Source organism: Kogia breviceps, chromosome 7 (assembly GCF_026419965.1).
Source record: "Kogia breviceps isolate mKogBre1 chromosome 7, mKogBre1 haplotype 1, whole genome shotgun sequence".
In the NCBI taxonomy this organism is placed as follows: Eukaryota; Metazoa; Chordata; class Mammalia; order Artiodactyla; family Physeteridae; genus Kogia; species Kogia breviceps.
The window spans coordinates 48,260,761-48,277,008 of NC_081316.1; the positions used below are offsets into that span (position 1 = coordinate 48,260,761).

General features: G+C 45.3%; 1 protein-coding gene across 1 annotated transcript in view; it reads left to right on the plus strand.

Moving 5' to 3' along the window:
* The first annotated feature begins 15,574 nt into the window (after positions 1 to 15,574).
* The window catches only part of VSTM5 (V-set and transmembrane domain containing 5), a 30,157-nt gene continuing 29,483 nt past the window's right edge, over positions 15,575 to 16,248 (plus strand). The window contains exon 1 of the mRNA XM_059069031.2: positions 15,575 to 15,770. Coding sequence (XP_058925014.1) covers positions 15,680 to 15,770 — 91 coding nt within the window. The 5' untranslated portion in view covers positions 15,575 to 15,679. The remainder of the gene's footprint in view (positions 15,771 to 16,248) is intronic.

Genomic DNA, 16,248 nt, shown 5'->3' on the forward strand with positions numbered 1-16,248 from the left:
GTTAGCAGAAGCAGGGTGCCCTGGGGAGCAGGAGGCCAATATAAGTTGAGACGTTACTGCAAAAAAAAAAAGAAGGAGCATAACACAGTGCCTGGTACATGGTGGGTGCTCAGTACATTTTTGTTGAATGATGAGAAGATGGGAAGATGGTTATGACAGTTATCAATTTTACTCACTGGTGAGACCATGTGATCCAGGGCTGGCCAATCAGAGTACTCCACTCCCTTCCCACGACCACGCTAGGCCCCAAGATGGTCACGTGACCAACAGCAGGCCAATTAGTGTTCTTCCCAACACTGCACCTGGGACTAGCTGGAAGCCAGCCTTTTGTCTGTAGAATTATACTGGAAGGATGACAGTCTAGGGCTCACCACAACCATCTTCACCACACAGAGGAGCCCTCTCTACAACAGTGGGGAATGACAGAGCAGAGCTGAGAGATGAAAGCACTGTGCTATGCTCCTTCTTACCCAACCTTCACTGCTGTGGTAAGTCATCAAAATTACTCTCTCACCAGCACCCTTCACTCTTGAGTCTGACATGGCAAAATTCTGACTCTGTCTCCATCTTACAAACCTGTCTCTTCTGCTGGTCTGTTGCTGGAGAACATGACACAACAGTGCAAGTTGAGGGCTCTGCAAATTCATGATTTCTCATCTCAGCTGAATCCTCAGTGCAGCTTGACAACCTTTCTCTTTGTTCCTGAATAACTCTTTTGATTCATCCATTCATTCATGCAATATCATTGGATTTGTACATTAGAAAGATCACTCTGGAACCTGATAGTCTGAAGGTGGGCATACAGAACTCAATGACACCTATTGCAATTTGGAACTCTATAAATGGGCCATACCCCTACTTAAAGCCTGCTGGGCCTCCTTATAGAAATGAAAACACTGGTCAGGGTCATCCCAGCCTATATAACACCTTTGTGTGAATTAGGGAAAAGTACCTTTGCCTCAAGTTAAAAAAGCTCTATGTTAATATATCAGAGTACAGGGAATTCCCTGGCAGTCCAGTGGTTAGGACTCAACGCTTTCACTGCTGTGAGCCCAGGTTCAATCCCTGGTCAGGGAACTAAGATACTGCATGCCGCGCAGCACTCGGCAAAAAAAAAAGAAAAAAAAATATGTATGTGTATGTATGTATGTATGTATGTATATATATATATATATATACATACATCCATATATATACACATATATATCATTATATATCACATATATATCCCATATATACATATATATCAGAGTACAACCTGAACAAACCTAAGTCATGGGCCCTGGAAATAGAAACAGAGGTGGCTATGCCCTCTGCCATGTTCAGTAACCCTGAAGGAACGTCCTAGCCCCAGTGGCCATCCTGCCCTCTGAGGAAGGCTGGAGTTGGAGGGCGGGGGACAGGAACGTGTCTCTGAGAGACGCAGGTGAGAGAAGCAGCCTTAGGGGAGGCAGGAAGTGGTTGGGACATGCACGGTTGCACCTGTGTGGACATATCTCCTGAGCTTGCTTAGGGCTCCGTATGCCAATATGGCTTTATTAAAGAGGGGATTCTCCCTCACTGCTCCAGGACTCAGCTGAAACTGTCTCACCTACCTCATGTGGTTAGTATGTGAATGGCATGTATTTCACATACAATGCCATGGGAATGGCCCCCCCTTAGATGTGGTGCCTTTGTGCAGTATACAAGCTGAACAGTTGTACACAGGGACCCTGAGTCTGACAAGCTCCTCTGACCCCAGATATCGTACCCGTCCTTCCCAGTTAAAAAGCCAGCAAAACTCTTTCTCTCTGAGCAAGTGTAAAATGGATACCTACCATTTGCCACTGGAAAAGCCCTGACTATTAATACACACTGACAAACAGAATGAAGTGTAACAGACAGATCAGGGCCCAGACCCCAGGCTCTGGAGGTTTCTGTAAGTATTAAAATGGCAGTGGGAAGGAGACGATAAGAAAGCCATTTAAGATGTCTGAGGTAGAGTTGCTCTTGGTAACAGCAGAGTTGGGGATGGGCCCTGGGGGTGGGGATTGAAGCAGATGGAGGGAAGGGGAGAAAGCTGAGCGGAGAGGCTGGGCCATCCTCACAGGCACTGAAATTCCACAGGCTGGTTGCAGGCAGGACGTAATCTACCTCAGAGAATTATGGGTAATTTTCTTTCCCCTCAAACCCTTCCCCTCCTCTGTCCCACTTAAACTTGATTGATTGGTTTGTCCCTAAATTTGCAAGGAAGCCCAGCTACCACAGCTAAGGAGGTCTGTTTACTCTTTCTATCGCTGGAGGGGGGAACCGGGGAGCCAAATAAAATCCAGTGTGTTCATCCCACAGGGAGGAAATCCCAAAGTGCCCCTGAGGCCTGGAGACGCACAACTTGCACCCTTCGATTCCCACCCCATGCCAGAGGAGCTGTGGTTTGCTGAAGAGTCTCAGAAACTTCGATGTTATCACTTTGTTCATCTCTTTCCAAAATCACCTCGAGTAACCATGATGCAGTGGAAAAAATGTGAACTTCAAAGTACAACAGATCTAGTTTGAATTCCAGCTCTGACCTTGGACAAGTTACTCGATATTTCTGAGCCTATATTTCCTTAAGTCTAAAAAAAGGGGGAGTGGGGCTCTGTGGAATTCCCTGGTCCAGTGGTTAGGACTCGGCGCTTTCACTGTGGTGGCCCAGGTTCAATCCCTGGTAGGGGAACTAAGATCCTGCAAACCACGTGCTGTGCTCAGCCATAAATAAATTAATTAATTAACAAACAATTCCCATCTCATAAGGCTGTTGTGATAGTTACATGAAATCATTTCTATAGAGCCACTCCCTTACTGCCAGCACAGCGTTCCCACTTCTACCACTATAATCCTTCCCCCCAAAACCCCAGTGGCATCAGACCTCCCCCTCCATCAGCTGTTACTGAACATGAGGATGGCCACATGGAGTGGAGAAAGAGAACTGGCTGAGCTGTTGGGTGCCCTGCACTCCAGATGTGGCTTTAGGACTTCAACGGGCTACACCCAGCCTGTCTGGTCCCCGATTTCTTCATCTGTAAATGCAGATGGTGATTCCAGCCCTGCCCAACTCACAGAATGGACACGAGTTTTAAGGGAGCTAATGTGATTTGTAAATATCAGCAAAAATGGACATATTAAAGTACTAGTGAGTGACAGCAGTTTAGAGTGCTACTTTCCTGAGAAGTATTGCATTTTTCCCTGCAGTAAAATGTAACCAGCCATTCATTTACAAAAGCTGAATTGGGGCATCCACCATGTGTCCAATCCTGTGCAAAGGATTAGTTCATCAATAACCCTTCTTCCTCAGTGCTACTGGATACATGGGTTGAACATTCATTTATTCATCAAATAAATAAATCTTTACTGAGTTTTTGAGGTTTGAAAGGAGTTACTACCATATTTATCTCTTATAGGACATATTTAAGTCTTAGTAATTTCATTGACTGTCACCTCTTTCTGACTAGACTGTGAGCTATTTGAGGACAGGTGAGATTTGGGCAAGATTCAGTTTCTGTTGACTGATCAAATGTACCCAAAGGACTGACTCAAATGACACGGTTGCCATGAGCTGCTTCTCTCTGACCGTTAACTATACTCATGGGGGCTGCTTGTCACCCTAGTCAGGCCCAGGAGAGGGAACTGGACTCACCATGTTTCCATCACTCCAAAGGAACTACTGTTTGCCTTCCAGATGACTCAGAGGTCTCAAGGCCCTGGCCTGGCATCAGACCCCAGGTTAGGCCAGGGTAGTGTCCTCTCTGTGAGCACAGACTGGCATCTGCCCAACCAACATGTAAGCTCTCTGGTCCTTCTGCAGCCCATGAGGCTCAGAGGCCATTAGAACTGGCTGGGGCCTCTGATATTAATGAGGGATGCTCTCAGCACAACTCAGCGCTGCTTCCTGGACATCAGCCCACCACGAGCAGAGACAGACCTCGCTGGCATATGAGCTTCTCTCCAGGGCTGGGACAATCCAAGGCTGCCCATTAGATGGGTGGTGCAGGAAAGATTTTGCTTCTCTTTTTCGCTTGATTCCTCCCTTCCTCCGTCTCCCATCTCCATCCTCCCTTCCCTTCCTTGTCCCACTTCACTTTCTTTTTTTGTCCCCTCCCCTCATGCACACTTCTTCTTACTCTCTTTCCTTATCACTTTTCCTGCAGTCGCATTGTCCCCCTCCTCCTTTATCTGGTGCCTATCTCCTTTCCTTTGCTCTTTATTTTTCTCATCTTTGTCTAATCCCATCTCTCTGCCACCTTGCCTCTTTCTGTCTTTTGTATATGTCTGCCTCTGTCTCCCTTTCCCTGTTTTCCTCTTTCTCCCCTCCCTCTACATTTCTAACCCTCTCGCACTCAATCTTGCAACCACTACAAAGGCAGGAAAGCATGGTTTAGGGCACAAGAAAAGTCCAATTCTAATAGGACATAGAACACATAGAGGGGGTAAGCAGAAGAGCCTGGGTTGGTATTTGAAATTACCTATGAGACAACCTTGAAACCAGGTTAAAAAGGATTTTCTCCTTCCAAAATAAAACACAATATCATTCCACACCCACAAGACTGGATAAAAATTTGACTTGACCAGTTGTTGGCAAGGATGTACAAACAATGGAACTTTCATATGCTGCTGGTGGAAGTAAAATGTAAAATGGTGCAACCACCTTGGAAAACCATCTTTTTCTTTTCTCATAAAGTACAATGTACATCTGCTCTATGACCCAGCAATTACACTCTTTGGTATAAACCCAAGAGAAGTGAAAAACTAAGATCACATAAAGATAAAACATAATCATAGCAAACTGATTCATAATAGCCAAAATCTGGAAAATACCCAAATGTCCATCAATAAGAAAGTGGATAAATAATCATGGTATATTAATACAGTGGAATACTACTCAGCAATAAAAAGGAACAAACACATAACATAATGACAAATCTCTAAAATGTTATGTTGAGTGAAAGACGCCAAACACAAAAGAATATGATTCCATTTATATGAAATTTAAAAATAGACAAATTGCTCCAGTTGATTTTGATTGCAACTTTGTGAGACTCTGAAGGAGAGGGCAGAGGTTTTTTTCATGTCATTAAAACTAACCTACTGTGATAAAAATGAGGATGGTGGTGGCGTGGTACTGACAAGAAGGCAAAGGCAGAAGGGAGATTAACTGGAGAAGGAACCTTCTCAGATAATGGAAATGTTCTCTCATTTTGGATGACATTTCTACAAGTGTATAAAGTTATCAAAATTTATTGAACTGGACAGTTAATATCAGTCCATTCTATTATATGTAAACTATGTTTATTTTTAAAATCACCCATAATTACATAATCCACAAAAAAATACTGCTATATTTTCTTTTTTTTCTATTCATATACAAATATATTTTCATAACTGAGGTTAAACGATATATACCATTCCTCTTCTTTTAACATCATTTTGTGCATTTTCCCACATCTTTAAAATTTGTTGAAAAGCATCCCTTTTAATGAATATAATAGATCATCCTAGAGATGTACCATAATTTATGCCACCATTTCCCTATTATTGGACAGGTATGTCGTTTCCATTTTTTAACTATTATGAATGGCAATGTCATGACAAACATAAATGTAAATGTGTAGGTACTGAAGATCTTTTTACATTAAATTAGTGGTTTAAGAGCAGACCAGTTAAGTTTGACTCTCAGTTCCACCATTTACTAGTTGTGGGACCCAGGCAGGTTACTTAACCTTTCTCTGCTTCAATTTCCTCACTGGAAATGATGGAGATGTTAATAGTAACTTACCTCTAGGGTTGTGGTGAGGTTTAATGGGATAATTAATATAAAGCACGAAGACATGTGCCTTGCATTTAGTAAGTCCTCAAGAGGTATTAGCTATTGTATACAGTATTATGAGGAAAGAAATACAACTGGGCTCAGAACAATTGATATTGCAAACAAGTTTAAAAAAATTATTGTTGTTGGAGGACTGGGGGAGACTGGAGAGAGTTTTTAGATTACCCCCAAAGTCTGTATTTGGGTTGGCAGAGTGTAGACTAGGGATGGCATAGCCCACATTTGCCATATCCCTTGACCTTGGCAGATGTTACTATTCAACTACCACGCTGCTCCCATGGAGCCCAGGTATAGCTTCATAATCACTTTCATCACTCTAGATTCACTACTCTTTAACCAGGCTGAGATAGGGGGTGGGCTTCTTTACATCCTTGTTCTAGAGCAATGGTTCTCAACCCTGGTACATGTTGTAATCACCTGGGTGGTGGGGTGGGCAGACTTCCAAGATAGTCCCCAATGATCCCTACCTCCTGGTAGGCACGTCCTTGTGTACTTCTCCCCTTTTTGAGTGCGGGCTGGACCTAGTGGCTTGTTTCTAATGAATAGAATATGGCAAAAGTAAGATGTAAGCTATTATATATAGAGTGGATAAACAACAAGGTCCTACTGTATAGCACAGGGAACTATAATCAATATCCTATGATAAACCATAGTGGAAAAGGAAATTTTAAAAAAGAATTTGTATATATATATAACTGAATCACTTTGCTGTACAGCAGAAATTAACACAACATTGTAAATCAACTATACTTCAGTAAAAAAAGAATAGGGCAAAAGTAATGCGGTGTCATTTCCATGAATGGGTTTTATATATATATATATATATATAAGTGAAACCCTCTGGTGTACACCAGAAACTAACACAGCATTGTAAATCAACTATACTTTAATGGAATAAATTTTTTTTTAATTATTGAGAATTTCAAGATGGCGAGAGCAGAGCATTAACCCAAGGGAGGGAGGCCCTCTGAGCATGGGTCATACATCTGGGACAGATTTGTCAATAGCAAGACTTACCTACTCCAAGAAACTATCTTTGGTGCCCTTGATAGCCCCTGTCCCAGCCCCTCTGCCCTAGGGAATGCCATGCTCCTTGCCTGGGACTCCCTCACACGTTATCCTCCCACAAGGCACTGGTCTTGCTAGCTCCTGTGCCTGCCTCCCCAGTGAGACTGGAAGATTATGGAGGGTAGAAAGAGCGACTACTTTGCTCTTTCCCCCCACCTGGTCTCATAGAAGCCTGGGTGTGGCCTGTTTAAGTCCCCCCAGATCAGCAACAGGCCTGGGTTTGAGTCCCTGTCCTGCACCCACCTCCCCTGTGCCAAGGCAGAGCTGTGCTGCCCTGAGCCACAGCAGCCGGCTTTCCCTCCCTCCAGTCCCTCCCTGGACCTGTGAGTCTCTCGCAGACTGGCCACTCTGATAAGAAGCTATGAACACAGTTCACAGCCTGTAGCTCCAAGAATATTGCTGAATAGTTATTTTCAGCAGAGTGCTGTATGGTCCAAATCAGAAAAAGCTATTCCCAGGGGTGGGGGAATGGAGAATTGGATGAAGGTACTCAAAAGGTACAAACTTCTCATTATACGACAAATAAGTGCTACAGATGAAATGTACATCATTAATATAACTAACTGCTTTATGTTATGTATGAAATTTGTTAAGAGAGGAAATCCTAAGAGGTCTCATCACAAGGAAAAAATCTTTTTTTCTTTTTCTGTAGTTTTATATCTATATGAAATGATGGATGTTCACTAAACTTATTGTGGTAATCATTTCATGGATGTATGTAAGTCAAATCATTATGCTGTACACCTTAAACTTATACTGTGCTGTATGTCAATTATATATCTCAATAAAACTGGAAGAAAGAAAAAAAGAAAAGAAAATAGCTGTTCCCTCCCTGAGGCTTGGCACTGGCTCCTGGCTGATCATTTGACATTGATTGGTTTCCTGTGGTTGTTTGTGAATTGCTTACAATGCTAACCTGGACACCCTCAGGATCAGACCCCACTCTCAGGCCAGCTCCCAGATTGCCTTAAAAGGGCCTAGAGAGTCTCCTTCTGGGCCAAATTATGAACAAAAATTCACAATCAATGCACTGGAAAAATATATAATCAAACTGATCTACTTAACAAACTTATTATCCTTCCCAGTACTTAAATCATGTCTCAGCACAAGAAACTAAAATGTCAAGAGGATGAAAATAATGCAGTGTATCACAGTCTACAAAATTCGATTGAATTTTACCTGCTGCAACTTTGCACATATGGTCCTGAAATGATAGGTAAATGGTGGGATGTTTGGCATCTTACTCTGTGACTTTATACCTAAGGAAGAAGGAAACGAATATTTACTGTGAAGCTATTATGTGTCAGGTACTGCGCTGGGCACTTCACATGTTATCTGGTTTAATAGCCTAGAGAGGCAGAATAACAGCGATGGGGAGAACAGTCTCATAAGTTAAACAGCTGGGTACAAGTGAAGCTCTGCTCTTACTAACTCCTGCCTCAATTTTCTTATCTGTGAAATGGTCAGAATGATAATACTAGTACTTTCCTCTTGGGGTTGATGAACTGATTAACGAATTACATGAATTATTACTCGTAAGACACTTAGGACAGCACTAACTTTGCATGTTTAATAATCTACCTCTAGGGCTTCCCTGGTGGCACAGGGGTTAAGAATCCACCTGCCGATGCAGGGGACACGGATTCGAGCCCTGATCCGGGAAGATCCCACAGGCCGCGGAGCAACTAAGCCCACGCGTCACAACTACTGAGCCTGCCCTCTAGAGCCTGAGAGCCACCACTACTGAAGCCTGCCCACCTAGAGCCCATGCTTTGCAACAAGAGAAGCCACCGCAATGAGAAGTCCATGCACCACAACGAACCGTAGCCCCCACTCGCCACAACTAGAGAAAGCCCGCGCTCAGCAAGGAAGACCCAATGCGGGCAAAAATAAATAAATTTATTTGAAAAAATAATAATAAATCTACTTTTATGTTCACAGCATACTTGTGAGATAGTATGACACTGCTCTATTTACATATGAAGTAAATGAAATTCAGAGACGTGAGGCAATTTGCTCAAGGTCACAAAGTTCATAGTGCAGGAGGTATTTGAACTCAGAAATGCTCCAAGTACAGCCCAATGTTGAAATTCCTGGCACTATTCAATCCTGAGCTCCCATCATGTGTCAGGCACTGCAGAGAAAGTGGAGAACTAGAACATGAGGTCCTGTTTGTTTTGGGGAAAAGAGGGGAGCCAAAAACAACCAAACAGATGAAGAAAATTTCAGACAGTGACAATGCAATGAAGACAATGAAACAGACTGACGTCAATAGGCAAAAACGGAAAATGACCCCCATGTTCATCAACAGGAGAATGAATACACAAATGGCAGTAGTATATCCATACAATGGAATAGGAGGGAATGAAATTCTGATACATGTAACAACATGGATGAATCTCAAAATCATTACGCTGGGCGAAAAAAAGCACATGCAAAACACTACAGGCTGTATGACTCTATTTATATCGTTCTAGAGAATGCAAATGAATCTATATTGTCAAAAACCAATCCAGTGGTTGCCTAGGGCTGAGGGCAGAGAGAAGGATAGGCTGACTGCCCAGAGGAAACTTCTGGAGTGAAGGAAATGCTCTGTTTCCTGATTGTGGTGGCTGTTTCATGGGTGTATACATGTAACGAAAGCCATCAAACTGTACATTTTAAATGGATACAGTTTCCTGCACATAAATTAAACCTCAGTCAAGTTGATTTTTAAAAATGGAATAGTGGGCCTCCCTGGTGGCGCAGTGGCTGAGAGTCCGCCTGCTGATGCAGGGGACACGGGTTCGTGCCCCGGTCTGGGAAGATCCCACATGCCACGGAGCGGCTGGGCCCGTGAGCCATGGCCGCTGGGGCTGCACGTCCGGAGCCTGTGCTCCGCAATGGGAGAGGCCACAACAGTGAGAGGCCCGCGTACCGCAAAAATAAATAAATAAATAAATAAATAATAAAAAAATAAAAATAAAAATGGAATAGTGACTGTGCAGGTTGGTAGGGCAGGGCTACTTTAGGTCTCGAACAGAATGAAATTTGTGCTGAAAATTTAATGATGTTCAAGTGGTAAGAGACCTAGTCCAAGGGCACCCAAATATTTTCAATCCATGGCAAACCAAGGGCAGGGGGCATCTGGTCCCTGATGCAATGAGGAGGTGCAGTGTCTAAAAAGAAGTTAAAAATAAGAATAAGACCCACTTAAGAAATTTCATTACCACCATGCACCGGCAATTCTAAACAATGTCAGTGACAGAATACTCTCCCCTGCTCAAGCAGACCACTCCTACAACCAATGTTTTCAGTAATGGTCCATGGGATCAGAAAATTCTGTGTGGCATACAGTTAACCTTAATTGTTTTTTGAGTACAGTGGTAAACCATGATTTTAAAATATGTCTCATAGGGCTTCCCTGGTGGCGCAGTGGTTAAGAATCCACCTGCCAATGCAAGGGACATGGGTTCGGGCCCTGATCTGGGAAGATCCCACATGCCGCCGAGCAACTAAGGTCGTGCGCCACAACTACTGAGCCTGCACTCTAGAGCCTGTGAGCCACAACTACAGAGTCCGCGTGCCATAACTACTGAAGGCTGCGTGCCTAGAGCCTGTGCTCCACGAGAAGCCACCTCAATGAGAAGCCCACGCACCGCAACAAAGAGTAGCCCCTGCTCACCGCAACTAGAGAAAGCCCATGCGCAGCAACGAAGACCCAAAGCAGCCAAAAATAAATAAATATAATTAATTAATTAATTAATTTTAAAAATGTCTCATAAGCTTTTATCATACCTATTATAATTTCCTTCACAGTGCCCTGCCTTTGCGACTGTTTCATTGACTTTTATTGAAATTAGACTTGAATAGCTCAATTCCCATCTTGTACATGGGATATCCAGCCCATCTGGGTCCCTAATGGTCATGTCAGATCCTGCTGGCCAACCAGCTCACAAGTGCCAGCGAATTCAGGAAAACTGTTACTTGTTTTTCTAATTTTTATTTTTGTTTTGTTGCGTTTGACTGAAAATCTCCTGCAGACCATATTCTGGGATCAAGCAGTTAGCATCTGCTCCAAACCATGCATTCAATGCCTAACTCCTCATTTTTACCGATGAAGAAACGGAGACCCAGAGACATTAAATCATTTCCATAATGGAACAGCTAAGACCAGGATTCAGGTCAGACTTTTGCCGTCCACCAAACTGCCCCCACTGCATGTTTGCTGAACACCTTCTACATGCCGGGCCCTGTGCAGGAAGAGACAGCCCATAGAAGATCTGAAAGAAATGGTCTCTGCACTTTAGAAGTGTAGTCTTAGCGTCCAAGACTAAAAAGGCATGAATCCACCAGGGAAATGTATTCAATTGCTGAGCACCTATTATACAAGACACTGAGCTGGACGCTGTGATAATAACTGACGTGGATCAGGGGTTCCCGTGCGACCATCCCACTTCACACCTGTGTCTTATTTGACCCTCCCAGCAGCATTACTAAGTAGTAGTATCAGAATCCCACTTTTCAGAGAAAAAACTGCTGTAAAGGAATGTTAAGTAGCTTGCCTAAGGCCACACAGCTAGGAGTGGAAGCGCTGGGCTTTTGCTGGGTCTGTCTGACTCCAGAGCCAGAGCTCTTATCCAATGTGCTCCCCAGAATCACTATTACCATGCAGAAGGGATATTAAGAGACTAGCACTGGTACTTACCCTTAAGGTAATCGTAGGCTAATAGGGGATAAGGCTTGCCCACTTCATCACAACTCCTGCTCACAGAGGCCACACCCAGGCTGCGTGGTACAGGCAGTGTGGACCAGCCAAGTTCAAGGGAGAAAGAGAATTGCCATTTTGGATCTCCCCCTTAGTAGGCTTGGCCTCCATATGGTCCCAGAGTGCCATGGGGAACACACACCAGCTCAGCTTAAGAGACTTAGGGCACTGTATGGCACCATAAAAGCCTGGCTCAAAGGAACCGATTTTAACAAAGATGTGTATAGGTCTTTCATACTGTAACATTCAACACAATCCCCTCCCACTTCAACCACCTGCCTGGCACCCTAATACCATACACACATACATAATAAACTACAAGCATATTTTCAAGAGAGACAACAACAACAAAAAAAGCCCAAGAACTTACAGGTTATCTAAATGTGGTAATCAATCTTGCAAAACTGAACACCAAGATATATGGTCTCACTGGAAGAGCATATTTAAAATCAGGGCTGTCCTTGAACATGAGAATTATATGGGGATATATATATATATAGCTGTCATAAAGCTAGATCACTATAAACACACATCATTTTCTTCTTCTGGAAGTGAAGAATGGCTCCTAAGGTTTTGAGAAAATAAACACTGGTGGATGGTTTTTTTTTAACCAAGTGGTTGATCGGTGAGAATAGTTATCAAATACCTGAGGGCTATAGCTTATGTCAAAGATTTCAAAAGAGAAGCCTACATTTCATACTAAGTATGAATCTTGAATTATACCCTTATAGCAAAAACAAGCATCCTCAGTATCAGTATACAGACCCCTCAAATCTTAGTCCCAACATGCTTTTCTAGTTTTTCTCCCTATTCCTCCCTCTCTGCCTCAGCCAGACTATTGCCATGCCTGGGATCTTGTAGGCACTTAACTAAAAGTTGTAGGAAGAAAGGAAGGAAGGAAGGGAAGGGAAGGGAAGGGAAGGAAGGAAGGAAGGAAGGAAGAAGGGAGGGAGGGAGGGAGGGAAGGAAGGAGAGAATGAACAAATGAAATAGTAAATACAATCAGGGCTTAAATGAACTCATGCTATCTCCCTCCTCCCCTCTATGAAATCCTACTCTATATAAAGGATCCCATAAACTCAGATCAAAGTATCATTTGAATATGACACAAGAAGCTTCTAACTAACCCAGAGCAGTGTTTTTCCACTCTGGCAGCACATTAGAATTATCCAGTGAGCTTTCAAAAAACACTAATGCCAGGGCCCCAGCTCAGAAAATATGATTTAGTTGAACTGGAGTGAGGCCCAGGCCGCGGTGCTTTTTTTCTAATGTGCAGACAGGTTTGAGCATTTCTGGTACAGCCCAACCCCCTCAGAGGTCCAGAGAGTTGATGTTACTTCTCCAAGGCCAGAGAGCTGGTGGGTGACAGAGGCAGGACAGGAACTCAGAGCATCACTAAGTCACTCTAGCCTTTATCAGCTCTTCCTCTCATGAAATTCTTCCTTCTCTCTTACATCTCTCAGACTACAGTTTTTCTAATTCACGTGCCAGGTGCCAGGTACATGGAAGTGAGCAAAACAGCCAGTTTGCTCTCATCTCGGCCTCAGCAGGAAGAGCCCATACACCTGGAGGCCTTTCTCAATCTGGATCATGCTGTCTACTTTGTGAGTTTCTTGGTACCAGGAGCCATGAGTTAGTTATTCATCTTTGCAGCTGCAGGGCCTAGCATGTAGCCTGGTACGGGGTCAGATGTTATGAAAGTTTGATGAATAAATAAATGAATGCAAGTGATTCCTGAATCCCCTTACATGGAATTAAAAAAAAAAAACAGAAAACTGTCAAGAAGACCCCTTGTATGAGTCAGGACTTTCTCAACTTTATGTCAGAGAAATCCAACTTTAATTTTTTGAGGCAAAGGAGGGTATTTATTTGCTCATAACTGGCAAAGGTTAGTGTGCAGAATCCCAGAGCTCAATCCATGTCATGAGGGCTCTATCTCTCTTCTCAGCTCCCAGCTTAGTTTGTACCATCTTGGCTTCATGCTTAATTCAGGGCCTTTCCAATATTCCCAGTATTCCCAGGTTCGTACCCTCTCATTTTAGCAATCCCAACAATGACCACATATCATTCCCAGGGAAGACTCTGAGGGCCCTGTCCAACCATCTCTGAACCAAACACTTTGGCTGGTGAAAAGTGTACTCTGATTGGTCAGCCTGGCTCACAAGCTCACCCAGGGGCAGTTGGCAGGGTACCACTACGGTCAACCTCACCAAGAACACATGAAATTGGCAAGGAGTCCCCCTTAGGAACCAGAAAAAGGAGACAGGAAAGTGTGCTGGACTGCCATGGTCTTCTACCTTTCCATCTTTCTGCTCCATCATCCTACTTGGCATGATGGCTTTTGTCCTCATCCATGTAAATTCATGGATACAAGATAGGTGCCACAGATCTAAAAGTTATGATGTCTTCAGGGCAGGAAGAAAGGGAGAGGGGCAGCCCTAACCTTATCTGTCACTTTTATCAAGAAAGCAGGGACTTCCCTGGTGGCGCAGTAGTTAAGAATCCACCTACCAATGCAGGGGACAGGAGTTCGAGCCCTGGTCTGGGAAGATCCCATATGCCACGGAGCAACTAAGCCCGTGCGCCACAACTGCTGAGCCTGTGCTCTAGAGCCCGCGAGCCACAACTATGGAGCCCACATGCCACAACTATTGAAGCCCACGCGCCTAGAGCCCGTGCTCCTCAACAAGAGAAGCCACCGCAATGAGAAGTCCGCACACTGCAATGAGTAGCTCCCGCTCGCCACAACTAGAGTAAGCCCACGTGCAGCAACGAAGACCCAACGCAGCAAAAAATAAAAATAATTTAATTAATTAACTGAAATAAATTTAAGAAAGCAAAAACTTTCCCAGAAACATCCCAAGAAGACTTCCCTTAACATCACTGGCCAGCACTGGACAACTCTCCTACCCCCAGCTGCAAAGAAGGCTAGAAAATCTAGTTTTAACAAACGAGTTGAATTTCATGACTAGCTGGGATCAATACTAATTCCTCCTCCATCCTGTACTCTCCCACCCCAGGGTTAATTACTCTTGCCCTGAGTCCCCATAGCATACTGGGCCTCCCTAATCAAAGGGACATATGCACTGTACAGCAATTGCTTGTTTTTCCAGCCCTACCCCTCGCTAGGATTTCTAAAGACTTCTATCTTATTCATAGCTGTATCCCCAACCTTCAATCCAGCTTCAATCCACCAATGTTTTATGACTGTCTACCATGTGTCAGGCCCTGTGCAAATAAGTAGGCTCTCAGTGAACACATCTTGTATGCATGGATGAATGGAGGTGTGGATGGGGGGTGGGTAGATAGTGGATGGAAGAATGGTGGATGGTAGATGGATAGATGGGTGGATGGATGGTGGATAGATGGATGCTTGGATGGATGGGTGGGTGGATGCATGGATGGGTGGATGGATGGTGTTTAGATGGCTGGATGGTACATGGTGGATAGCTATCATCACTGTCCAGTGGCTCCCCCCAGAGCAGCCTGAGGCTCCCTTGTCCTCTTCTCACCCCTCTCACCCTAGGCTGTCATTTCACCTACCTGAAAGCCTTTTCATTTCACATGGAGCCATTAGATGGTCCCTCTTGGTCCTCAGGTAACAGCTAATACCTTCCCTTCCTTCTGCCACCCAGCATCCAGCTGAATCTTGAATCAATACCAGTCAAGTGGGTGTGAACGGAAGGAGACTACTCATTTTTTGCTATTATTTACCTCTGAGTGTGTGCATTCCAACTGCTTCCTCTCTCTCTCTCCCTCCCTCTTCCCCTCCCTCCCTCCCTCCCCGTCTCCTCTTCCTTCCCCACTCCTTGGGAACTGGTTCAACCAGAGTACACCAGCTCATCTGCATCTGGCCTCACAGGACAAGCAGGAGGCAGCGGAGGAGGAGGAGGAGCGGGCAGCCGGGCGGCCAGGAGCTGCAGCGGCTGCCACGTGAGCGCACAGCCGGGTCCGCGCCGCGCCGCGCCGCGCCGCGCCGCCCGGGACGCCAATGCCGGGCCGGCGGCGCGCGGGGTTTGCTCATGAGGCCTCTGCCGAGCCGGAGGAGGAACAGCCACGGCCTCTCGCTGGGAGTCTTCGCCCTCTGCTTGGCCGCTGCCCGCTGTCTGCAGAGTAAGCAAGGGCCGGACCGGGCGGGAGGCGGGGGACGCGGGGCGAACCACAGCTTTCCGCGGGGCTGGGCGCGGCCTGGAGCGGGGAGCCGGCCCGGCGAGGATCCTCCAGGCCGGCTCCCGGGCCACTCTGGGTACGCGCCCCGCCCCGGGCGTTATCAGAGCCGGAAGCCGCCCGGAAGATAACCGGCTCGGCCCGGTGGCCGCCTCCTCTGCAGCATTTTTAATTTCTTTTTCCTGGAATTACCAGACCGCAGCCCAGGCATCCGCGACCCCCGGGCACACGGGCCCCGCCCCCTACTGCGGGGACCCTCCCCCTCTCCTTCCCGCGCCTTCCCTGGTCCCCGGCGCTGGTCCCTGGTGCTGTAGGCCTCCCCACCTCTCAGAGGAACCCCCAGCAGACTCTCTCGAAGAGAAGGGGTTGTAGGGGTTTGGGTGGGTGTTGGGGCCTGAATCCCTCAGGCCGGCGGTGGTCCTCA